Source organism: Sapajus apella, unplaced genomic scaffold (assembly GCF_009761245.1).
Source record: "Sapajus apella isolate SASKATOON/1434 unplaced genomic scaffold, GSC_monkey_1.0 scaffold15, whole genome shotgun sequence".
NCBI classification, from domain to species: domain Eukaryota; kingdom Metazoa; phylum Chordata; class Mammalia; order Primates; family Cebidae; genus Sapajus; species Sapajus apella.
In genome coordinates this window covers 11,656,060-11,681,706 of record NW_022436955.1, presented here as the reverse complement: position 1 = coordinate 11,681,706, position 25,647 = coordinate 11,656,060, and the positions used below count along the sequence as shown (strand labels likewise).

General features: G+C 41.9%; 1 protein-coding gene across 4 annotated transcripts in view; it reads right to left on the bottom strand.

The window, feature by feature from the left end:
- The window catches only part of NFATC3 (nuclear factor of activated T cells 3), a 163,435-nt gene extending 141,433 nt beyond the window's left edge, over nt 1-22,002 (bottom strand). For all 4 annotated transcript variants that reach the window (XM_032283805.1, XM_032283804.1, XM_032283806.1 and 1 more), the window contains exon 1: nt 21,547-22,002. In XM_032283805.1, coding sequence (XP_032139696.1) covers nt 21,547-21,649 — 103 coding nt within the window. In that variant the 5' untranslated portion in view covers nt 21,650-22,002. The remainder of the gene's footprint in view (nt 1-21,546) is intronic.
- Between the last annotated feature and the right edge of the window lie 3,645 nt (nt 22,003-25,647).

The window sequence follows — 25,647 nt, the reverse complement described above, 5'->3', positions numbered from 1 at the left end:
AAAGTACATGTACAACTTTGATAACACGATAACTAAAAAATAGAACTTCTGCAAGAAAAATGAGTTAACAAGCTATCAATTTACTAAACCCAAAATTCTTCAGAAAATTAGAAAGGGCCGGGCGCGGTGGCTCACGCCTGTAATCCCAGCACTTTGGGAGGCCGAGGCGGGTGGATCACGAGGTCAAGAGATCGAGACCATCCTGGTCAACATGGTGAAACCCCGTCTCTACTAAAAATACAAAAATTAGCTGGGCATGGTGGCGCGTGCCTGTAATCCCAGCTACTCAGGAGGCTGAGGCAGGAGAATTGCCTGAACCCAGGAGGCGGAGGCTGCGGTGAGCCGAGATCGCGCCACTGCACTCCAGCCTGGGTAACGAGAACGAAACTCCGTCTCAAAAAAAAAAAAAAAAAGAAAAAAAGAAAAAGAGAATTAGAAAGGAAAATGAAAACATTACAAAAAAATTTGTTGAAAATGAGATCATCAGCATAATCTAATAATTCGATTATTAGCACAGCTAGGGTGTACAAAAAAAGCTAATAATGAAAAAAAGAAACGCCTGTAATCTCAGCACTTTGAAAGGCCAACATAGGCGAATCACTTGAACTTAGGAGTTGGACACCAGCCTGGACAACATGGCAAGACCCCGACTCTATCAAAAATACAAAAAAATAGCCGGGCACGGTGGTGCACGCCTGTGGTTCCAGAGGTAGGAGGATCGCTTGATCCTAGGGAGCAGAGGTTACACTGAACCCAGATAGCTCCCACTGCACTCTCTGGGTGACAGAGTGAGACCCTGTTTCAAAAAAAGGGAGAAAGTGAACTAATTTATACCTTAAATTCATTAAGCAACAGAAATTCACTTCACTCAATAACATATTGAGCAGCACTGTGATAGAATAAATGTGGAATTTCAGACAGGTACTCAATCGGTGGATTGTACCAATGTCATTTTCCTGGTCTCAATATTGTACTATAGTTATACAAGATGTTATCGTTGGGAGAAACTAAGTGAAGGGTACCCACAACCTCTTTGCATTTTGTTTACAACTTCCTGTGGATTTATTATCTCAAAATAAAAAGCTTTTCTGAATGGGTAAAATGCTTAAATAGACACTTCACCCAAAAAGACAAGCAGATGTCAAATAAGTACATAAAAAGATGCTAAAGAGCATTAGTTATTAGGGAAATATAACTAAAATAATAAGCTAAACCACAGAAGATACCACTACAGTTGGTATCTGCACCCAGCCACAAGTTTCTTTGTATCCCTACACACCTGTTAGAATGGCTAACATTAAAAAGACTATCTAAATCAAATGTTGGTAAGGATGTCAAAATATGTATCTCCACTGCTGGTGGGAATTTAAAATAATATAACCACTTTTGGAAAACAGCTTGGCAGTTTTTTAAAAAGTTAAATGTACACCTACCAAATGACCCAACCATTACATTCCTAGGTATTCACCAAAGGGAAAAATGTGTCCATATAAAAACAATACATGAATATTCAATGCTGATTTATTTCTAACAGCCAAAACAAGGAAACAATTCAAAAGTCCATCAATAGGTGAATGGATAAAACAAACTGTATTACATATACATATTAGAAACTACTTCCCAATAAAAATTAATGACCTACTGATACACTCAATAACATAGATCCAAAAATAACAATGACAAGAAAGCAAGGGAAGATCTAGAATCGACACCCTATCGTCAAAATTGAAAGAGCTAGAGGAGCAAGATCAAAAAAACTCAAAATCTGGCAGAAGACAAGAAATAACTAAGATCAGAACAGAACTGAAGGAGATAGAGACACAAAAAACCCTTCAAAAAAAAATCAATAAATCCGGGAGCTGGTTTTTTCAAAAGATCAACAAAATAGACCACTAGCCAGATTAACAAAAAAGAAAAGAGAGAATAATCAAATAGATGCAATAAAAAACGATAAAGGGGATATCACCACAGATTTCACAGAAATACAAACCATCATCAGAGATTATTACAAACAACTCTATGCACATAAACTCATAAACCTGGAAGAAATGGATAAATTCCTGGACACTTGCATCCTCCCAAGCCTAAACTAGGAAGAAGTCGAAACCCAAGACCAATAACAAGGGCTGAAGTTGAGGCAGCAATTAAGAGCCTACCACCCAAAAAAAGCCCAGGTCCAGACGGGTTCACAGCCGAATTCTACCCGACATACAAAGAGGAGCTGGTACCATTCCTTCTGAAACTATTCCAAATAATCCAAAAAGAGGGAATCCTCCCCAAATCATTTTATGAGACCAACATCATCCTGATACCAAAACCCGGAAGAGACTCAGCAAGAAAAGAAAACTTCAGGCCAATATCCATGATGAACATAGATGCAAAAATCTTCAATAAAATACTGGGAAACCGATTGCAACAGCACATCAAAAAGCTTATCCACCATGATCAAGTAGGATTCATCCCGGGGATGCAAAGCTGGTTCAACATACACAAGTCTATAAACATAATTCACCACATAAACAGAACCAAAATCAAAAACCACATGATCATCACAATTGGTGCAGAGAAGGCCTTTGACAAAATTCAACTGCCCTTTATGCTAAAAACCCTCAATAAACTAGGTATTGACAGAACATACCTCAAAATAATAAAAGCTATTTAAGACAAACCAACAGCCAATATCATACTGAATGGGCAAAAACTGGAAGCATTCCCTCTGAAATCTGGTACTAGGCAAGGATGCCTTCTCTCACCACTCCTATTCAATATAGTATTGGAAGTTCTAGCCAGAGCAATTAGGCAAGAAAAAGAAATAACGGGTATTCAACTAGGAAAGGAGGAAGTCAAATTGTTTCCAACTGCAGACGACATGATTGTATATCTAGAAGACCCCATCGTCTCAGCCCAAAATCTCCTGAAACTGATAAGCAACTTCAGCAAAGTCTCAGGACACAAAATCAATGTGCAAAAATCACAAGCATTCCTATACACCAATAACAGACTGAAAGAGAGCCAAATCAAGAACAAACTGCCATTCACAATTGCTACAAAGAGAGTAAAATACCTAGGAATACAACTAACAAAGAACATAAAGGACCTCCTGAAGGAGAACTACAAACCACTGCTCAACGAAATAAGACAGGACACAAACAGATGGAGAAACATTCCATGTTCATGGTTAGGAAGAATAAATATCATGAAAATGGCCATACTGCCCAAAGTAATTTACAGATTCAATGCCAACCCCATCAAGCTGCCAATGACCTTCACAGAGCTGGAAATAACCACCCTGAACTTCATATGGAACCAAAAGAGAGCCCGCATAGACAAGTCAATTCTAAGCAAAAAGAACAAAGCGGGAGGCATCACACTACCGGACTTCAAACTATACTACAAGGCTACAGTAATCAAAACAGCATGGTACTGGTACCAAAACAGAGATCTAGACCAATGGAACAGAACAGAGGCCTTGGAGGCAACACAACACATCTACAACCATCCGATCTTTGATACACCTCACAAAAACAAGCAATGGGGAAAGGATTCCCTGTTTAATAAATGGTGTTGGGAAAACTGGCTAGCCATGTGCAGAAAGCAGAAACTGGATCCCTTCCTGACACCTTACACCAAAATTAACTCCAGATGGATTAAAGACTTAAACATAAGACCTAACATCATAAAAACTCTAGAAGAAAATCTAGGCAAAACCATTCAGGACATAGGCATACAGAAGGACTTCATGACCAAAACACCAAAAGTATTGGCAACAAAAGCCAAAATAGACAAATGGGACCCAATCAAACTCCACAGCTTCTGCACTGCAAAAGAAAGTCATTACAGTGAATCGGCAACCAACAGAATGGGAAAAAATTTTGCAATCTACCCATCTGACAAAGGACTGATATCCAGAATTTACAAAGAATTAAAACAGATTTACAAGAAAAAAACAAGCCCATTCAAAAGTGGGCGAAGAATATGAACAGACACTTTACAAAAGAAGACATACATGAGGCCAACAAACATGAAAAAATGCTGACCATCACTGGTCATTAGAGAAATGCAAATCAAAACCACACTGAGATACCATCTCATGCCAGTTAGAATGGCGATCATTAAAAAATCTGGAGACAACAGATGCTGGAGAGGATGTGGAGAAATAGGAACACTTTTACACTGTTGGTGGGAGTGTAAATTAGTTCAACCATTGTGGGAGACAGTGTGGCGGTTCCTCAAGGACCTAGAAATAGGAATTCCATTTGACCCAGCAATCCCGTTACTGGGTATATATCCAAAGGAGTACAAATCGTTCTACTATAAGGACACATGCGCACAAATGTTCACTGCAGCACAGTTTACAATAGCAAAGACCTGGAACCAACCCAAATGCCCATCGATGATAGACTCGACAGGGAAAATGTGGCAGATATATACCATGGAATACTATGCAGCCATCAAAAACGATGGGTTCGTGTCCTTTGAAGGGACATGGATGAACCTGGAAACCATCATTCTCAGCAAACTGACACAAGAACAGAAAATCAAACACCACATGTTCTCACTCATAAGTGGGTGTTGAATAATGAGAACTCATGGACACAGGGAGGGCAGCATCACACACCGGGGTCTTTCGGGGGAAATAGGGGAGAGACAGTGGTGGGTGAGGAGTTGGGGAGAGATAGCATGGGGAGAAATGCCAGATATAGGTGATGAGGAGGAAGGCAGCAAATCACACTGCCACGTGTATACCTATGCAACAATCTTACATGTTCTTCACATGTACCCCAAAACGTCAAATGCAATTTAAAAAAAAATGACAAGAAGCCAGATCAAAAATAAAAATAAAAAACAAGAGTATATACTTTACAATTCCACTTATACAAATGTTCTAGTGAGTTCAGCGTTACCTGGGAAAGGTAGAAAGTTGTATGGGAGGGAGTGATTACCAAGGGGCACAAAGAAACTTCTTGCTGGGTCAGTGGCTCATGCCTGTAATCCCAACGCTTTGGGAGGCTGAGGCAGATGGATCACCTGAGGTCGGGAGTTCTAGACCAGCCTGGCCAACCTGGTGAAACCCCATCTCTACCAAAACTACAAAAATTATCTGGGCATGGTGGCAGATGCCTATAATCTCAGCTACTAGGAGGCTGAGGCAAGATAATCACTTGAATCCAGGAGGTGGAGACTACAGTGAGCTGAGACTGCACCATTGCACTCCAGCCTGGACAACAGAGCAAGAAAAAAAAAAAAAAGAAACTTCTTTTGGAGGTGGTGGATATATTCACTATATTAAATCTGGGAAAAGTTTCACGGGTTTCTACATGTGCCAAAACTTAAATTGTACGCTTTAAATGTTGTTTATAAAATGTCAATTTTACCTCAATAAAGCTGTTTAAAACTAAATAGATAAAATCCTTTTCTACCTTGGCTTTCCCTACACCATTCTTTTTACTGTCTAACTTAACTCTCTGACAGCATCTTCTCAGGCTTCTCCTCTCCTTGCCATCCTTGCAATACTGTTGTTTCCAGAATTCTGTTCTCAGCCAGCTTTTCTCATTCTAATCTACACTCTCTTGCAGTGACTTCATCCATGCCCATGACTTCAACTATCATCTATATCTATAGACCAATAACTTTCAAATTTCTTTTGTGCAAGTTTCTCTTTTGTGCTCTTTACTTGTATTTCCAGTTGCCTAACAAAACTACAGATGCTTCAAACTAGATATACACAAAACTGAACTCCTTATCTTTTTACTATATACTGTAATGGCACTTTATACTTTCACTTTTATGACATTAGTTACATTAATAACTACTACACTATGCACTTCATGAGTAAGGATCATGTTTTGTTCACAACTATTTCCACAGATCTTTCATAATAGCACATTTTATTAAACAATTGACCCAAACTAGAAAAACAGAAATAATCCTGCCTCCTTCCCTTTCCTTACTCTACTGATACCAGGTCGTACTGATTTCTTTCCTATAAATCTATTTCAGTACTATTCCCACTTTGTCGTCTCCACTGCTCTGCCCTTATCATCTCTCAGATACATGTGTTCCTGCTTCCATTTCTGTTTTCCCCAATCTATTATCCACAGTATAGCAGAGTGATGGAGCTACAAATCTGACATTTCTGCCCAATCTGAAATCCTTCAATGGCTCCCTGCTGTCTTCAAACTAAAATCCAAACTCCTCAATACAGTATAACAGTCTCTCTCTATCCAGTCACGTCTGGACATGACAGAACCCTGATCTTCCGCCTTTCCAAATTAAAGGACCATGCTCTTTAACCTGTCTTTAGGTACGATAATCAACTGGCCTGAAATGTTACGTCCTCCCTTATCCATCTGGTGAACTCATCCCACTGGATTCAGCTCGATTGTACTCTTTTCTCTGACCTCTCTACCCAGAGTTAATCTCTGTGTCATTATACGCTCAGAGAACCTTCTCTGTACCTCTATTACATTAATATTGTTGTAGTCATTTACATGTCTACTCCAATAGACTGACTTACATTTAATTTGTATTATCAGTATTTGGCACATAATAATATTGACAATTAGCAAAACTTAATTAAAAGGTTAAACAGTTTAGTATATTTACCATCTAAGGGAAGGGGACTTTCTTTAGGTCCCTTCCAGTTCAATTACTCTAAGATCTCATACAATGTTCCCCCCTGGTTACTACTTTCTCTTCTTCTACATATTCTTCTATTTTATCCTTTAACAATAACTAGTTTCTTTCAGATTAGACTTAAAAAGAGTGAAACAGAACACTTTAAAAAGCATATTTAGGCTGGGCATGGTGGCTCACACCTGTAATTCCAGTCCCTTGGGAGGCAGAGGCAGGAGGATTGCTCATGTCCAGAAGTTTGAGACCGGCCTGGGAAACACAGAATGACTCCGTCTCTACCAAAAATAATTTTTAAAAATTAGCTGGATGTGGTAGCAAGCACCTGTGGCTCAAGCTACTTGAGAAGCTGAGTTGAGTGAGCTGTGATTTGAGCCACTGAACTCCAGCCTGGGCAACAGAGTGAGACCCTGTTTCAAAATAAATTTAAAAATAAATAAAATAAGCATTTAAAGAACACTTTACTATCTCTATTCTGACAAATCAGGATTCACTTAACTCGATGACACTGTCTTTATACTTCTGTAAGTGTGCATAATCATCAGATTCCACCTGAACCACACAACAAAAATGAATTTTGTGTCCCAGGTCTCCCACCATCAGACACCAAGCCCACTGTTATTAATCCAGGATCAACAGCCATGCTTCTTTCTCTTTCTTGGCACCTCTGTCAACTCCCATGCCAATCTCCAAGGACTCTGACAAAGCAAGAGAAAAAGCAAGTGCCAGAAAAAGTAACTGCATACCAAAACTAAGGGTTATATTTTAAAGTCCCTCAACTGGCTGGGAACAGTGGTTCATGACTACTATAATCCCAGCACTTTGGGAGGCCGAGGTAGGCAGATCACTTGAGGCCAGGAGTTTGAGAGCAGCCTAGGCAACGTGGCAAAACCCCATCTCCCTTAAAAATACAAAAATTATGGCTGAGCACAGTGGCTCATACCTATAATCCCAGCACGTTGGGAGGCTGAGGTGGGCGGATCACCTGAGGTCAGGAGGTCAAGACCAGCCTAGCCAACATGGTGAAACCCCATCTCTACGAAAAATACAAAAATAGCCAGGCATGGTGGCGCACATCTGTAATCCCAGCTACTCCAGAGACTGAGGCAGGAGGATCACTTGAACCTAGGTGGCAGAAGTTGCAGTGAGTAGAGAAGGTGCCACTATGCTCCAGCCTGGGAGACAAAGCAAGACTCTGTCTCAAAAAAAAAAAAAAAAAAAAAAAAAATTAATTGGGCATGTGGTACATGCCTGTAATCCCAGTTACTTGGGAGGCTGAGGCCTGAGAATCACCTGAACCTAGGGGGCAGAGGTTGCATTCTAGCCTGGGTGATAGAGTGAGATTCTCTCTTTAAAAAAATAAAAATTAAAAAATTAAAAAAAATTAAAAAAAAAAAAAAAGGTCCCTCAATTGCTAGAATACTGTGGAGAGTACCTGAAGATGATTCTTTTGGTTGACCACCCCCCAGCAACCATTTTATCCTTCTTCATCCCTAACAGATTTTCTAACTTGTATCCACTCCTCTCCCATGCAGCCATGTGTTCAGGGAAGCCAACCACATCCTCAGGCCAAGGCACAGGTCTGGTTGGCTAAGAATAATTCCACTCATCTCTACCAGTAACTAACTTAGGAAAGGTAATGTAACCCAATTTTGGTCAATGAAATGCAAGGTTAAGTTTGCTGAAGGCTTCTGGAAAAGTCCTTCGTCACTCTTAAAAAGAAAAGAGCTGGGTGAAGCCAGCATCTGTATCTCTCTCTTTCCTTCCCCTCAGCAAATAACAATCTAAATGTAACTATTTACATATATTTAAAATAGAAAATTAAGAGTATTTTACTAATTCTTTCAAATAATAACCAGATGATTAAAAAGTAAACAGAAGTTCTAAAACCATGATCAGTCAACATTTGTTAGGTAACATGTATGACAAAAGAGCTTTCTTTCTTGCCTTTGCTTCAAAAGGTAAAACTCAAGAGACTATGCAGAAAAAAAACTCAAGGGTATGTATAAAAGGGAGAGGTATTAGACAGAAAATCCAAACGAGTACTAATCTTGGGAGATAAGAATAAATGGCAGATGGCAAATAGATCAAAATATCAAGAAAAAAAAATGTGTATCAGTCCTAGTGGCTGTAGCAGGTAGAACAGTCTTCCTTGCAACCTAAATTAAGCCAAATAAATAGTACTCATTTTTTTGGGGAACATGTGAAAGCAAAATGTTAACCTTGAAAAATAAAACTACCCTAACAATTGAGCATTTTTTAAATTTTGAATTTTTCCTCATTTCGGTTTAGGGCAATTTTGATGACAAATCTAAATGCTTTAAACTTTAAAAGCAAAGCAGCACGCAAGATGACAAATCAGTCCCTAATCAAGACAACGTGGTGGGGTGGGGGGTGCTGCCAAAGACAAAGGCCAAATCCTCCTTAGAATAAACTGCTTTGAAACCTAAAACAATATCACCTCTTGACCTCCAGATCCACAAGCAGCAAAGAGAAAAGGTCCAAAAGAGCTAAATTTGGGCCTAGCACAGTTAGCGGTGCAGTACCCTCTATTGGTCTAACTGTATCACTGCTACCTTTTAAAATTTTCTAGCACAGGCAGGAGTAAGAAGCATCCCTCAAGTAGCTATTTTGAGCCCAAAGCAGAAAATCTAGTCACAGAACACACGTAATTTGTAAGTCATGACTCAGATATGTTTGATTCCATATACCCAACATAAACTTTGCTTTCACCATAGGAAAAACTGAATGTTTCTGTACTTTAAACTCCTTCTGAAAATAGCAAGGCAAGAAGCTGGCATAGCTCAAAACTTGAAGTCAGAAAACCAAGGTTCAAATCCCAGCGAATTCCACTTTCTAAATGGTGAAATCCGTCTACATTTCTGTTTTCTCATGTATTAAATGGAAATAATACCTCTCTCTAGGTTATCGTGAGATAATGCACATAAAAATACCTTGCACCTAATAAGTACTCAGTAACACTGGATTAAATATTTAATGTATCACAAACAAGTTACAAAATGGGCCAGGCACTGTAGCTCACACCCGTAATCCCAGTACTTTGGGAGGCTGAAGCGGGTGAATCACTTGAGGTCAGGAGATGAGACCAGCCTGGCCAATATGGTGACACCCCGTCTCTACTAAACATATAAAAATTAGCTGAGCTATTTTTACAGGCTGGCCTGTGCCTGTAATCCCAGCTACTTGGGTGGCTGAGGCAGGAGAATTGCTGGAACCCAGGAGGCAGAGGTTGCAGTGAGAGAAGATTGCGCCATTGCACTCCAGCCTGGACAAAGAAAGTGAGACTCCATTTAAAAAAAAAAAAAGTTACAAAATGATCAGAATTACAGGTTGTGCAAAAATAACAACTGTAGGATTTTCTTTGTTGCTGTTTTTAATCCACAAGAAGGAACTGTAGGATTTTCAAGCAAAAATTAAACAATTTACTGGAAAAGAGCAATTTACTGGGTCTGTTTTGATACTAACCAGTTAAATGACCTTGGGCAAATCAATTTGCGCCTCAATTTCCTCTCCTGTAAAATGGAAGGACTGAATTAGCTTGAAACTACTCTGTGCTTTTTAGCAATATCACACAATTAGCAACAGAAATGAACCTAGATCAAGACTTTGACTCTGGCCACAGGGCAGACAGAAAGGGAGAAATAAAAGTCATTTTCAGGAAGTGGCCAAAATTTACCAGCCAATTTACCCAACAAAAGGATAGCAATAAGCTAAATCGATTTTCAAAGTTTAACGTATTAAAGAACTACAGACATGGGAAATACGGTTTGAATAATAAGAGCAACTCGACAACTCGACGCACTAATAGTTTGTTTTTGTTTTTAAGAAACGAGGTCTCCTTATGTTGTCCAGGCTGGCCTAGAGTCCCTAGGCTCAAGAGATACTTCCAAGTAGCAGGGACTCCAGGTGCAGGACGTGGTACCCAGCTTTGAAGTACTAACAGTTTTAATCAGAACCATGAAATCGGCCGGGTGTAGTGGCTCATACCTGTAATCCAAGCACTTTGGAGGCCAAGGTGGGTGGATCACCTGAGGGCGGGAGTTCAAGACCTGCCTGACCAACATGGTGAAACCCTGTCTTTATTATTAAAAAAAAGAAAAATAAAAAAAGAAAAAGAACCATGAAATCATCTGCTAGATCTCTGTTTTTCAAACTGAAGGTAGTAAGTAATCTGTGAGCTGTACTGTAGCAAATTTTTTAATGTAATGAAAATGTCAGAGTAATGCCAAGCAATAAAGTATCACTGTTTTACATGAAACATCTATCTCAGTTTGTGTATATAAACATGTATGTGTGTGGTGAGTTGAAACAAAATATATTTCTTGCTCTGGCTCATGGTTAAGAGGTCTCAAAGGCCAAGCGTGGTAGCTCACCGCTATTAATCCCATCACTTTGGGAGAGCAAGGCTGGAGGGTCACTTGAATCCAGGAGTTTGAAACCAGCTTGGGCAACACAGTGAGACCTCATCTCTACAAAAAAATTTAAAAATTAGCCTGGTGTGGTGGCACACCTGTGGTCCCAGCTACTCGAGAGGCTGAGGTGCGTGGATCAATTGAGCCCAGGAGGTTGAGGCTACGGTAAGCTGTGATCATAACACTGCTCTCCATCCTGGGTTACAGAGAAAGACCCTGCCTCAAAAAAGAAAAAAAAAAAAGTCCTCAAAACTTTGTATAACGGAAGCTTTCAAATATACCCAAAGTAGAGAGCCCCCATATGCCTACCATCTTGCCTCAACAATTTCTGATCATCTTTTTTGAGTGTTATTTGAACAACCTTTACTGAAAGAAAGTGAAAATTATAAAGAAGTATTGATAGAGGAGCTATCAAGTTTCCTTAAACCTTTTATATGCAATAAAAAATAAGTAAAATTTAGATTAAACTTTCTCTATTTTCCCCAAAGATATCTTTTACATAAATGACAAGGTTAAAACTTTAGTATTCGACCAGATATGGTGGCTTATGACTGTCATCCCAGCACTTTGGGAGGAAAAGGTGGGTGGATCACCTGAGATAGGGAGTTCAAGACCAGCCTGACCAACATGGAGAAATCCCGTCTCTACCAAAAATACAAAATTAGCCAGGCATGGTGGCGCATGCCTGTAATCCCAGCTACGCCGGAAGCTGAGGCAGAAGAATCGCTTGAACCCAGGAGACAGAGGTTGCAGTGAGCAGAGATTGCGCCACTGCACTCCAGCCTGGGCAGCAAGAACAAAACTCTGTCTCAAAAAACAAAAACAAAAACAAACTTTAGTATTCAGTATGATCTCACAAATGACAAGATGTGAGTTACAAATTTGAGACTCTGTTCTAAAATGTTCACAAAAAGAACTTATATGTCTATTATTTTGGAGTTAATTTCTACCAATTATTAAAAATGTAGATTAAAAATTAAAAATGATTAAAAATGTAGTCTTAAAATCATGAACAAGTTATCTAGCTTCCTTTCATCATGAATAAACCGAAAAATTCAAGAGAAATGACAAGCCCTTAACATGAGACTGATAGACACAAGCAACATGATCAAACATTAAAATTTTTAAAACAATTTCAAGCTCTTAAATTACTAGATAACTGGATTTTTCTAGTATAATACAGTTAATTAGAAAATACTTTCAAAACACAAATTCTGTCAAGGTGGTGTGATATGTTGCCAGAATTGCCAGTGATGGGCAGCTAAGGTCTCAAATCTGGTCTGTAAGGATGGTCATTTTATTTAAAAAATTAAATAAATAAATAACAGAAAAGCACATATTCAAAAGCATAAGATCAGTTTACTTCCTATTTCTGTACACCACTGACTCACCCCACCATCTCACTGTTAACACTACACAATCAAAGGGAGAAATGAGTTTTGCAAATCAGACATATCACGATAATTTTTATTTTCTGTTAATTTGTTAAGCTAGTTTTAACTATACACAACAAATTCTATTAACTTCACAATGCTATTTTTAAAAGGGAATATTTCTCCTATCCTAATCTAGGGCCTTAAAGAATCTGAAGGGCTTTCAAGTGCCATTTTTTAAACTTTTTATTATGGAAATTTAAGAACATATATAAAGAACAGAGAATATTATTGTGAACCCTCACATACCCAACAACTAGCTTCAACAATTTCTGAATTTCATTTTTTTCTAAATGCCATTTTTATTTAACAATCTTTACTGAAAGATTTTTTTTTTTTTTTGAGACGGAGTTTCCCTCTTGTTACACAGGCTGGAGTGCAATGGCGCGATCTCGGCTCACCGCAACCTCCGTCTCCTGGGTTCAGGCAATTCTCCTGCCTCAGCCTCCTGAGTAGCTGGGATTACAGGCACGCACCACCATGCCCAGCTAATTTTTTGTATTTTTAGTAGAAACGGGGTTTCACCATGTTGACCAGGATGGTCTCGATCTCTTGACCTCGTGATCCACCCGCCTCGGCCTCCCAAAGTGCTGAGATTACAGGCTTGAGCCACCGCGCCCGGCCTACTGAAAGATTTTTTAAAGCAATATTGAAAAATATTTACATTTAAGTGCAAACTCACAGTCCATTAAAGTATTCTAGTCGGTGATTACCTTGATGAGAAAAAAATGCTTTTAGAAACATTTTTACATTTAAATTAAATTAAAACAAATCTACTTACTGAAAAAGTTTAAGAGAAAATAATTAACCTGAATGTAATCCAATTTCAGTGCTCACATAATCCTATTTTCTAAATAAACAGTAAAGCTGATGAAAATTAATAAAAACAAAATTTTAAGACATTGAAAAACATATTTTAAAGTGTAAAACTCTCACCTGCTGCTGTAACATAAGACATTCTAAAACTGTACATTATGTAGGGAAAATTAAGCTTCAAGTTACTTCTCTGGTATAGCTGGGATGTTCAGGCTTTCACAGAGTTGTAGTTCCTTTTTACATATACTTTTTTTTTTTTTTTTTTTTGAGATGGAGTTTCACTCTTGTTGCCCAGGCTGGAGTGCAATGGCACAATCTTGGCTCACTGCAACCTCTGCCTCCCAGGTTCAAGTGATTCTCCTGCTTCAGCCTCCCGAGAAGCTGAAATTACAGTCATGCACCACCACGTGCAGCTAACTTTGTATCCATAGAGAAGGGGCTTCTCCATGTTGGTCATGCTGGTCTCAAATTGCTGATCTCAGGTGATCCGCCTGCGTTGGCCTCCCAAAGTGCTGGGATCACGGGTGTGAGACACCGCGCCCAGTCTTTTCTTTTTTTGAGACAGAGTTTTACTCTGTCCTCCAGGCTGGAGTGCAATAACGACGACGTTGGTTCACTGCAAACTCCACCTCCCGAGTTCAAGCAATTCTCCTGCCTCAGCCTCCCAAGTAGCTGGGATTACAGGCACCCACCACCACACCCAGCTAATTTTTTGTATATTTAGTAGAGACAGGGTTTTGCCATGTTGGCCAGGCTGGTCTCTAACTCCTGACCTCAGGTGATCCACCGGCCTCAGCCTCCCAAAAGTGCTGGGATTACAGGTGTGAGACACTGCTTCCAGCCTCACACATGAATATTAACTAATATTAACTAGAACTGTCCCAAAAATTAAATTTCAGCTGTTGGTAAACTTTCAATTAGGCTACAGCGCTTAAATCTTACAGCTCCAGTTGCCAACAGGTGAAAGTCATACAATATAATTAAATAAACATTACTAGAAATGCTGAAATATATGCAGACCCACATTACGTCTGAGTTTAAATGATGGTTCTTAAAAAAGCCTGCTCCTGCTTGTGACTCTCCTAAGCCTCCCTGAACAAACTCACTGCTCTTAAATTCCACTGTTACTTGAACCTCATATGGCATGCCTGGGCAAATTTGATGACTTGGATTCTGTTTTAGAAGCCAGGCCTACTGCCAAGTCTGCTGTGTCTACTCCCCTGACCCACCAGGACAGCTTTAGACAAACACCTTCCTTATTTATGTTACTGTTGTAAGCAAACTACTGCTTACTATCAAACGAGGCTCAACCTCCTCAGGTTTCCTATCTTTTAAGAGTAATGTGGCTGCCTTCACTATATTATGGCTTCTTCAACCCCACCTCTTATTTAAAACAAAACATTACCACACTGAATCATCTACTACTCAACTAGCAATAATGAGAAGGAAATCAGTGATACAACTCATTAACTTCTCTTAAAAGTTCTCCATTTTATATACCGCTATTTATGACTTTCTCTGAAGAAAAACTAATACTACATTTTCTCACCAAAAATGTCCTTATGATTCCACTTCATTTAAAAAATAAATATAGAGGCCGGGCGCGGTGGCTCACGCCTGTAATCCCAGCACTTTGGGAGGCCGAGGCGGGTGGATCACGAGGTCAAGAGATCGAGACCATCCTGGTCAACATGGTGAAACCCCGTCTCTACTAAAAATACAAAAAATCAGCTGGGCATGGTGGCACATGCCTGTAATCCCAGCTACTCAGGAGGCTGAGGCAGGAGAATTGCCTGAACCCAGGACGCGGAGGTTGCGGTGAGCCGAGATTGCGCCGAGCCGAGATTGCGCCATTGCACTCCAGCCTGGGTAACAAGAGCGAAACTCCGTCTCAAAAAAATAAATAAATATAGAGCAAACCTCAAAAGCAGAATTTGGACTACGCCTTCAATAAAAATAAATACAATTTTAGGCAAAGTTTACTGGCTGCAAAAAAGGCAAGTCATTATTATAAGTTGATTCTACAGCTTATTGTAAATTATTATCTTGAACGCTTAAGATACAGGCCTTACTTAATCCCCACAACTTCTTGGCTATGTACATAATACCCAAGTTTTAATTTTTAATTAATTAAATTAAATTAATTTAATTCACCTAATGAAACTACTACAGTACTACTTCTATTGTAGTTCAAAACATATGCCAAAATATCCTTTCTGTATTGGCAAACAGGAACACCTAAGAAAGTACAGCTCTAACAAAGATGAATGTTTTTAACAAAAATATAATGTTGAAATTTTTTCATTTTTCCCCATACTTGCTGAAAAACGTTTATTCACTAATCTCGACCAGAAAATTCTGCCAGTACCCCTAGAAGCATCCTTCAACATCAGGAAATGTGTCAAAGAAACAGAGTATTATTCTTCCAAATGAAATGTTAAAATATTTATCATCGACTCAGTCGTCTAATACGTATTCTCACTACATTCAGCTCTACAGAAAATGCTGATCTAAGGTACGAAAACAAGGCTACTACTAAGCAGCATCCAAAACCTCCTTTACAGTACCTAATGGGTTGTACAAACAAACAATTAAATTTGTTACAAGAAACTAAGCAACTTCCCCCTTTTCATACTGATTTAAATATCCAATTATATACTTAAATGTTTAGCAAATCAACCATCTTTCACAACATACTAAGAATTTCATTAAAGAAAGTGGAAAAATTTAATTAAAAGTATATTACTTTCAGTATTTGATAAAATGTAAGAGGTAACATTTAAAAGACTGAAATTAAACAGATAAAATGTCTTAAGACCAAATATTCTAACTCATGTAAGTTTAAATTGCTGACTCTCATCTGCCCTAATCTCTTTTTTCTTCTTTTTAAACTGCTACTGTTTGAAAATGCCCTACTGTCTCTCATTGTTTTAATTTAGTATATGGAGAACGGTCTAGGAAAGAGAAGGAAGTCAAAACTAGCCTATTCGCGTGCATACTTGCGTGTGTGTTTTTAAGAAATTTTAGTTACTACCACTTAAATAAGGACTGTGCTAAGTGCTTTAAATACATTATCTCATTTACACAGATAAAACAAAAATGTTGACTAAAAATGATCAATAAAAACTGAAAAGTAAGAAAATAAAATTACCTAAGAGACAGTAAATTGGATCAGCTCTCCAAGCAGTAAACAAAGTAAAAACATTGTAGATTAAATTCTAAGACAACTTCTAGGAAAAGTTCCTCAACTTGACATATGAAAAAGTTGTGTATTAAAGGAATATCTGAAAAAAAAATTACACATATCTTATAATCAAGTAAACTTCTTACAAAAATACATATTGTATCTAAGATATTTCTGTCCTTTGAAAAAACAGCAGTAGATGAGATACTACACACAGTATATAGCACATTCCTCCAGTAACTCTCATTCAGGACTAGAAAGTCAATATTTAGTAATGAACCCTGAAAATGAAACTCTGAATTTGCAAAGTACATATTATCTGTTATAACATCAAACTTAAAGATACACAATCACTATACTAAAATAGAGTACCAGAGGCTGTCCTTTATAATGGTAAATAATGTTAATGGAATACATTAAACATGTACCTATTTTAAATTTCCTATTTACTACTAAGGTATATCATCTATTTGGAGCTAGATATTAAGTAAAAGAATGTTTAACAAAATGGTTCATTTTTTTTTTTTTTTTTTTTTTTTTTTTTTTTGAGATGGAGTTTCGCTCTTGTTACCCAGGCTGGAGTGCAATGGCGCGATCTCGGCTCACCGCAACCTCCGCCTCCTGGGTTCAGGCAATTCTCCTGCCTCAGCCTCCTGAATAGCTGGGATTACAGGCACACGCCACCATGCCCAGCTGAATTTTTGTATTTTAGTTGAGACGGGGTTTCACCATGTTGACCAGGATGGTCTCGATCTCTTGACCTCGTGATCCACCCGCCTCGGCCTCCCAAAGTGCTGGGATTACAGGCTTGAGCCACCGCGCCCGGCCTAAAATGGTTCATTTTTAACTGGAAAAATCAGAGACAGTACTGTCATCTTATATTAAAAAAAAAAAAAAAAACAACAAGGTAGGCTGGTCTGATGGTAGTGGATTATTAAGATGTTTTAACGATAGTGTCAATAAAGTTAGAAGACAACCCCCCCCCCCCCCCCCCACCCCTACAAGTAACTTCTTCTAGCAGAAAAAAAAAAAAAAAAAGCCGGGCGTGGTGGCTCAAGCCTGTAATCCCAGCACTTTGGGAGGCCAAGGCGGGTGGATCACGAGGTCAAGAGATCGAGACCATCCTGGTCAACATGGTGAAACCCCGTCTCTACTAAAAATACAAAAAATCAGCTGGGCATGGTGGCGCTTGCCTGTAACCCCAGCTACTCAGGAGGCTGAGGCAGGAGAATTGCCTGAACCCAGGAGGCGGAGGTTGCGGTGAGCCGAGATCGCGCCATTGCACTCCAGCCTGGGTAACAAGAGTGAAACTCCGTCTCAAAAAAATCTCAAAATACTGCTGCAAACAATAGTCTTAAAAAGTCAGTTGTCAGTCACAAATGTATACAACATTATCAAGTGTTACTAAGGGCATCTCACATCATCTAATTTACATGTTAACAGGCTTGCTTAGGACATTCACTAAATTCAGCTCTTGGCTTGTCCTCACTCTCTATCCACTCACCTCACTATTTTTCAAAAATCTTCTCACTGTATGGATATTTAGTTGTGATACAAGTACTCCCAAACCTTTAGGGATGTAAAACCACTGCAGCCCCAAATTACCAAGATAGCCAAAGAACTGAAACAACTCTCATCAATTTCCTCCACCACAAAAAAAGCAGTGAGCACTGACTCAAAACCTAGGCATTATTTATTTATTTATTTAACAAAATATTGGGGCTGTGTGCAGTGGCTCACACCTGTAATCCCAGCACTTTGGGAAGCCGAGGCGGGTGGATCACGAGGTCAAGAGATCGAGACCATCCTGGTCAACATGGTGAAACCCCGTCTCTACTAAAAATACAAAAAATTAGCTGGGCATGGTGGTGCGTGCCTGTAATCCCAGCTACTCAGGAGGCTGAGGCAGGAGAATTGCCTGAACCCAGGAGGCGGAGGTTGCGGTGAGCCGAGATTGCGCCATTGCACTCCAGCCTGGGTAACATGATTGAAACTCCGTCTCAGAAAAAAAAAAAAAAAAAAAAAAGAAGTAGCTATATTATATAAATATATATATATATTGGGCCAGGTGCAGTGGTCCACACCTGTAATCCCAGCACTTTGGGAGGCATCTGTATCATTTGAGGTCAGGAGTTTGAGACCAGCCTGGCCAACATGGTGAAACCCCATTTCTACTAAAAACACAAAAAGTAGCCAGGCTTGGCGGCACACACCTGTAATCCCTGCTACTCGGGAGGCAGAGGCAGAATGACTTGAACCCAGCAGATCAAGGCTGCGGCAAGCTGAAATCATGCCTCTGTACTCCAGCCTGGGTGACAGGGCGAGACACTGCTTCAAAAAAAAAAAAAAAAACAGTATATATACATATATGTGTATATGTGTGTATATATGTATATATACGTATATAGTGCCTACCGTGTAAAGGCACTGTACTAAGCACTGATAATATAACTGAAAAGGATTACAGACGCCACCCCTGCGCTCAAGGAACTTCCATTCCAGTGAGGAAGAGAATCCAAAAAGAGTTCGGCAAACACACTGATACAACCCAGCAATGATCTGAATTCTACCAACGACTCTATTCTTATTTTCCACGTTACTGCATATATTATCCTAAAATCATTTCGGTGATTCTACTCTGTTCCTTCAAACTACATAATCATAATAATGCTTAGTAAAATGAAAACTAATTTTGTGAACAATTAATTTTGAAAACTTAGCTGTGAATATATCACATCCCCCTCAATAGAATTTCAAAATTAATTGCTACGTGTTCATAGCAGCACTATTCACAATAGCCAAAAGGCGGAAAAAGTCCAAAGGTCCATCAACTGGTAAACAAATTGTGTTCCTTTATACACACACACAATGGAATATTACTCAGCCACAGAAAGGAATGAGGTCGTCAGACACAAACGTTCACATATTATATTATCCTATTTATATAAAATATCCAGAATAGGTACCACAGAGACAGATCCCAGACTGGTAGCTGCAAGGGGTTGTGGGGAGGCAAGAGAAAATGGGGAGCAACTGTTTAATGGGTGCTGAGTTTTCCTTCGGATGAAAATGTTTTAGAACTAGACCAAAGCAGTAGCTGTACAACACTGAATGCACTAAATTGTTCACTTTAAGACGGTTTGTTTCATATGTATTTTGCCTTAATATTGGAAAAAAACTTGTAAAAAAAAAATTACCAGCTTGAATATTTTAAAGTGGACTTTTTGTCACAAATGAAACTCCTGATATTTACCTTTGGAAATTTCAGTTATAAATCAAGTTATACCGATTTTAACTACTTTTAGACCTATTTTAATATCAAAATGGCTTTTGTGTAAAGTAAAGACCATTTAAAAAGCATTTTCATAGCTTTTAAATGTTATCCAATATTTTGGTTGTATATACAATTACTACTTATACTCAATTCCTTTATTATTCATATGTTTGGTTAACACCCTTACCCATCACATATTTGGTATATAATGTGTTCTAATCAATTTATGCCCAATAAAAGTTTGCTGACATTCAACTATTTATCTTTTTTACAATAAAAATATTCAAACAAGCTGTTTTTCTTTCAAGTCCCGATAATCTAGGTACAATTCAATGCTACACTCTCCACAAATGCCACTTTTCCTGTTTCTTCATCTACTATAAAATGCATCACCATTCACAGACTTCCTAGTAGCACAGTTATTACTTGGACTATGTGTCGCCTCCAACTATTTCCCAAAATAGTTGAGAAGCCTCAGTCCTCTGCATCATCGTAACACTACAAGATCAGTAACAGTAGTTCAATGTAATAGGCGCTCAAACTATGTTAACGGAGTTGAAAATAAACGCAGGCAACACATAGCTATTATGAATTATGTATTACACTGAAAAAGACAACTAGCCTGTGACGACTAAAAGGACCGATAAAACAAGTACCAACTAAAGGATCCTCATGCCTCACTTTCAAGTATGTTAAAAATGGATTTAAATCGCTGAGGAGGCATGTGGGTTCCTGCGACGTGGAAGTGGTGGCGGGCTTGGCTGGAATCAAACTAGCGGGGAACTCCGGGACTCAGGTATGTTTTACAATGCAACTCTCCAGAACAGTCTATTGAACATCAACATGAACATTAAGGAATTTACCTCACACCAGGCAAGAAAAAATAGGGATTGCTCTTATCCATTTCCTTTTTGAAGTTCGCATGCATATGTAATAGGGACACTGAACTTAATGAACCACAGTACTCCAAACCAGGTCACAAAAGAGCTCCAACTCCCCAGTCATCCTGTTTCTATTTCCTGATTGGTCTGACGTGCAAGCATTATGGTGCCCAGCTTTCCCAATTCAAGATTTCCTTTAAAATATCTTCCAAGAAGTTTTTCTTTAAACAAAAATCAACTTCTAGGATTTCTAGGAAAATTATGAAAAAAGCAACCCACTACTTTTAAAAAATCTTTATTCAAGTAAGGAAATTAAGTTTCCGGAAAAATCCCGTTACAGTACACTTCGAATTAATTGTGGGCCATAAACTAGCACAAGTGGACGTTAACTCGAAAGCATTACTCTCCTAGCAAAGTAGACTTAATTATGTTCGTGATTTTTAGAGGGGTCCTATCGTTGAAAAATAAGCATCTTTCAAAGGAAAATTTCAAGAAACAACCTAGAATAGATGAAAAACCCAGTGCGCTTACACTTTACAGGGACATTTTCCTTGCAACACACTGGCAAAGGAGGAACAACCAGACGCCACTTGGGCAGCAGCCCGGACCCTGGGCCTCCAAACCCCGAGCGTCCCGGAGTCAAGTTCCCCACTAGTTTGCTTCCAGCCAAGCCCGCCACCACTTCCACGTCGCAGCGACCCACACGCATCCTCAGAGATTTAAATCCGTTTTTAACTCACCACACACAGGCGCGCGCACACATACACGCACACGCACGCGCACACACTCGGGGTTATCGGTCTCCGGTCATCCAAGGGAACAGGGAGGGGGCGAGAGATCCTGCCAGCGAGAAGAGGGGTTGCTCTTCTTTCCCGTCTGGCCCGGCACCCACCTGCAGGCCGCGAGCCCGGGGGCGGCGGCGCCGACGCCCCGTCCTCGCCAAAGACGAGTTTGAAGTCGAGCTCGTCGTGGGCGCCACAGTTTGCAGTAGTCATCGGCGTGGCCCAAGGTGCTGCGGCTCCTCCTCAGGTGGCGGCGGCTTGCGGCGGCGGCGGCGGCTGCAGCGGCAGCGGCAGCGGTAGCAGCTCCTCAGCGCCGCTCCATGTCGGGCCGCGCGGGCCAGGAGGTCGCGACTCCACAGCAAACTTTCCGGGCGGGGCCCTCGCCGCCGAGCGTTCCGCCCCGAACTAGAGAGTCGGCCGCGCGCCGAGCAGCACCAGGAACGCCAGCCGCCCGCTGCCAGTGCCTAAGCCGCCACTGTCGCCTTAGCCAACGTTCCCCGCCCCCCCCCCCGCCACAGTCGCCGCCGCCGCCGCCGCCGCCGCCACCACGGGCGCGCTCCCGCACCCTGCCGCGCGCCCGGCCCCGCCTCCTACGCGCGCCCATCCGGCCCGGCTGCCTATTGGCCACTAGCGCGGCGAACAGGGGCCGGGCCCCGCTCCCTCACAAGCCTATCGCGTAACTCGGTCTACGGGAGAAGGAAGTCACGTGAACACGCAGACCCGAAGAACCCAGCTACCGCTCGGGAGTTGTAGTTCGGCCTGTATTCCCACGGCGTTTCCTTCTACACTATGGGGTATAAGGCCGATTGATTGCTCTACTTGGATAGGGGACCATCGCCGGCCAATGGAGAAGACCCCTTTCCTCATTTGACGGAGCTCATGACGAGGAAAGGGTGCCAAAACACTGACGTTCTGGGTTCGGTGATGTGGGGCCTCCTCGTGTTACTCCTGATGGCTGGCTTTAGGGAAGGCATCAGGGCCCGGCTGGTTTACCTGGACGCCGCCCACATTCTCATCCGCCTCACCTCAACTTTAATGTCTGACTCTCCAGAGGGTGGGGACCAGACCGAGAGTCCAGCTAGGTTGCGGCGGAACCGAAGAAGATAGGTTGCGCTATGGGTCCGGAGTCTGAGCTCGCGGTCGCCGCAGGCCCACCCTCTGCGGGGCGGAGCCTGCGCCTAGGCGGCTGGGCCTTTGTCCCCACTAGCGAGTCCCCGCTGCTGATTCCGTGACAGCGTGCGCGTTTGAGGCCTCGGCGAAGCCCAGTGGGCAGGGCCTGTCCCTTGCTGGAAGTTGAGTAGATTGAGCGGGAAAGCCCGTTGTGAGCTCGCGCCAATCACGGCTCTGTGATCTCTGCATCCTAGTGCATATCCATTAAAGAGGGAAGGATGGAGCCGCCCAAATTGGCTGGCTGGCAGTGAAGAGGAAGTGACACCGCCTAAAGAACCGTTTTCGTGATCTGCCCCTCCCGAGCAGCTTGCCTTCCCAAGATGGCCCAAGATGCCTCCTCCTGGGGTCTGGGGTGGAGGCGTCCTTGGGGACTGGGAGCCTGGCTTGTTGACCTAAGGCTCCACTGAGGCACAAGGTGGACCGGGAGGTAAGAGAGGCAGGGTGACCGCCTCCCCTAGCTCCGTGCCCCGGGCACAAGGCCCACAGGGCATAGCATCCCTAGAGGCGTGTTGCTGGAGGAACCCAGGGAGCTGTCAGAGACTTGGGTGCAGGTGCGCCCAAGAAATACTGCCCTCTCAGGATACAATAGGTTGTTAAAGAGAGAAGAAGAAAAAAGAAATGCCACTCTCGAGGCCTACAGCACATTTCCACACCACCCACAAAAGCCAGTGGGAAGTGAGGGTAAAGGGAAGCCTCTTGTAGATGTCTCAAAGTCTGGACTGACACTTGAGCTACCAGGGAGCCCTAGAGGGAGCCAAACTAGACTTTAGGTTAGAAGACAGGGAATGTCCAGAGCATCCAAGACGTTCATCTTGGATTGGTTCATTTCCGCCCAGTGTTCTGTGCCAGTACCTGTGCTGCTCCTGGGGATTCAGAGATGAATTAATAAATTAAGTCTCCCTTCAGGGGTAAGGGAGAGGGGACCAGCAAATCTATAATTACTGTGCAAAGAAATGAGGGTTGTGCCAGAACTCAGAGACAGTTCATAAGCTCACTGGCTGCAGGGCCTTGACAGAGGTGAGTAGGAACTGGAGAGACAGGCAAGAAGGGAGCAAGTTTCATTCCAGGCAGAGAACAGATTTCCAAAGACTTGGAAACCAGAAAGTACCTGCAGTGAGCAGAAGCCAAAGGTGGGGCTGGATGAGTGGGCAGAATGCTGCAGGCCACTGCAAAGTGTCTGAACTTTATGCTGACAGCAGTAGGGAGCCGTGGAAGGACTCAGAGCAGGGGATTTACATGGCCAGAATTCTGGGTGGATTACTGGATTTGACTGGGGCAAGGGTGAATGAAGTTAGAGGGAGAAGATAATAGTGGTGAAGGAGAGGAAACAACAAGCATTAGGTGAGTGAAACATCCTTCCCAATAACCTGTCCTGCCTGCAAATCTACAACCTTGAGGGCCTGAGTGTGGAACTTGGAGTCCTCTGCCTTAAGCAGGTTGCCGGCCCACCTATTTGTAACAGGATCCTGATAAAGTAAAAGGTTCCAGAGGGTTGGCCAGCTCGAAGTCCCTGCAGACATGACTTCACCCAAACCATGGGATCAGCCATAATCAGACCAGACGGCAGGCAGGAGGGAGACCCCGGGCCAGTCAGCCCCTCCACTAAGAAGAGGCCACAGAGAAGGTGTAGATGGCTTGAAAAATTCACCCACTCATCAAATGCTCAGCTATGCATCTGTGTTCCCAGCCACTGAGCACCAGAGAACTCTTAGAAGAGGTTACATTGTAGGGACAGTTTCTGGCCTGGGGTAAACTGAGAAGCTACCAAGGAATGGTGAGGGCTGGGACAGGGACTGGCACCAACTGCAGGAAGAGTCACCATGTGGGTAAGAAAGTCAGCAATGGCTGGGAGCTCTGCAGGCTGTGAAGGGGCCTGCGCACACACGCACACCGATGTATACATACTCTTTCAGCCCTTTGCCCCAGCCAAGACCAGGACGTCCCCCCATAAGCTCTTCCTCAGGCAGTTCCAAAGCTCCTGCAGGTCATCTGGGTCCACCTCCAGCCCGCTGAGAGCCCTGTGAAACCAGGAGGCCCACAGGACCAGTGCAGTAGGTAGAACCCCAGGGTGGACAAGGGCTATGTGAGTCACCATAAAACCACTCTCCCTGTGTGAATGCTAGCCAAGCCTGGGAATTAGGGAAAGCCATCTTTATCATCAGCTGTCACAGGACTGACCCTAAGCACCCATTGTTGTAGTTCTTCAGTGCCCTCTGAGCCAGGGGAAGGTACGGTTTAGTCTACCCCAGTCCCTTGTTCCACATTAGGCAAAACAGGAGCCTTTGAAGAAATTCAGAGTTTAAAAAACTTCTTCCTCTCCATGCCAAACATCCCCCTTGCCCCAAGCTCTTGGATTCTTCTGTGTCTGCCCCTAGCACCATGCCAAGGTGGCCATAGGGGACACAGGACTGCCTTTGAGCAGCTCCTAATCTGGGAGGAGAGGATAAGACCAGCCAACTACAATCACAGAAAGTTAGTTGCTGAAGTCAGCACAGGGTGCTGAGAAGACATGGTCAGCACTTTGTTCTCAAATACTGAGGAGTTTGGACTTGGTCCAGAGAGCAGTCTCAGAGAGCCACAAAACAGTTCTAAGCAGAATAACACCTGGAAGGACCCAAGGGTTCAGGACTGCAGGTGGAAGAGATTCTTTGCACACAGCCCAGTCTTTTTGCTGTGGCCTTTGAGAGACCTGCCACCCTCTCCACTCTTACTCATCCCTCCCTCTCATGCTCGTATCAAAACCATTTGTTCCCCAAACATGATGAGCTAAGGGGAAATCCTCAATCAAGCTAGCTGGAATGAATAAGTGTTGTGGCTACTAGCCCAGGGAGAGGTTTGGGAGTCTAAGTGGCCTAATTTAAGGTAGACACGGTGAGAACAATGGACAAGGCTTTCAGGCCTGACTGTCCCTCCCCCCCAGTCAGTCCCATCCCTGAGCAGGTCACTTTGAGACCAGGAAAGACAATACTAGGTGTGCTAAAGTGAGATTGAGGACCAACATATTCAACCAGGATCCCTGCCAGACATCCTCAATCACAGAA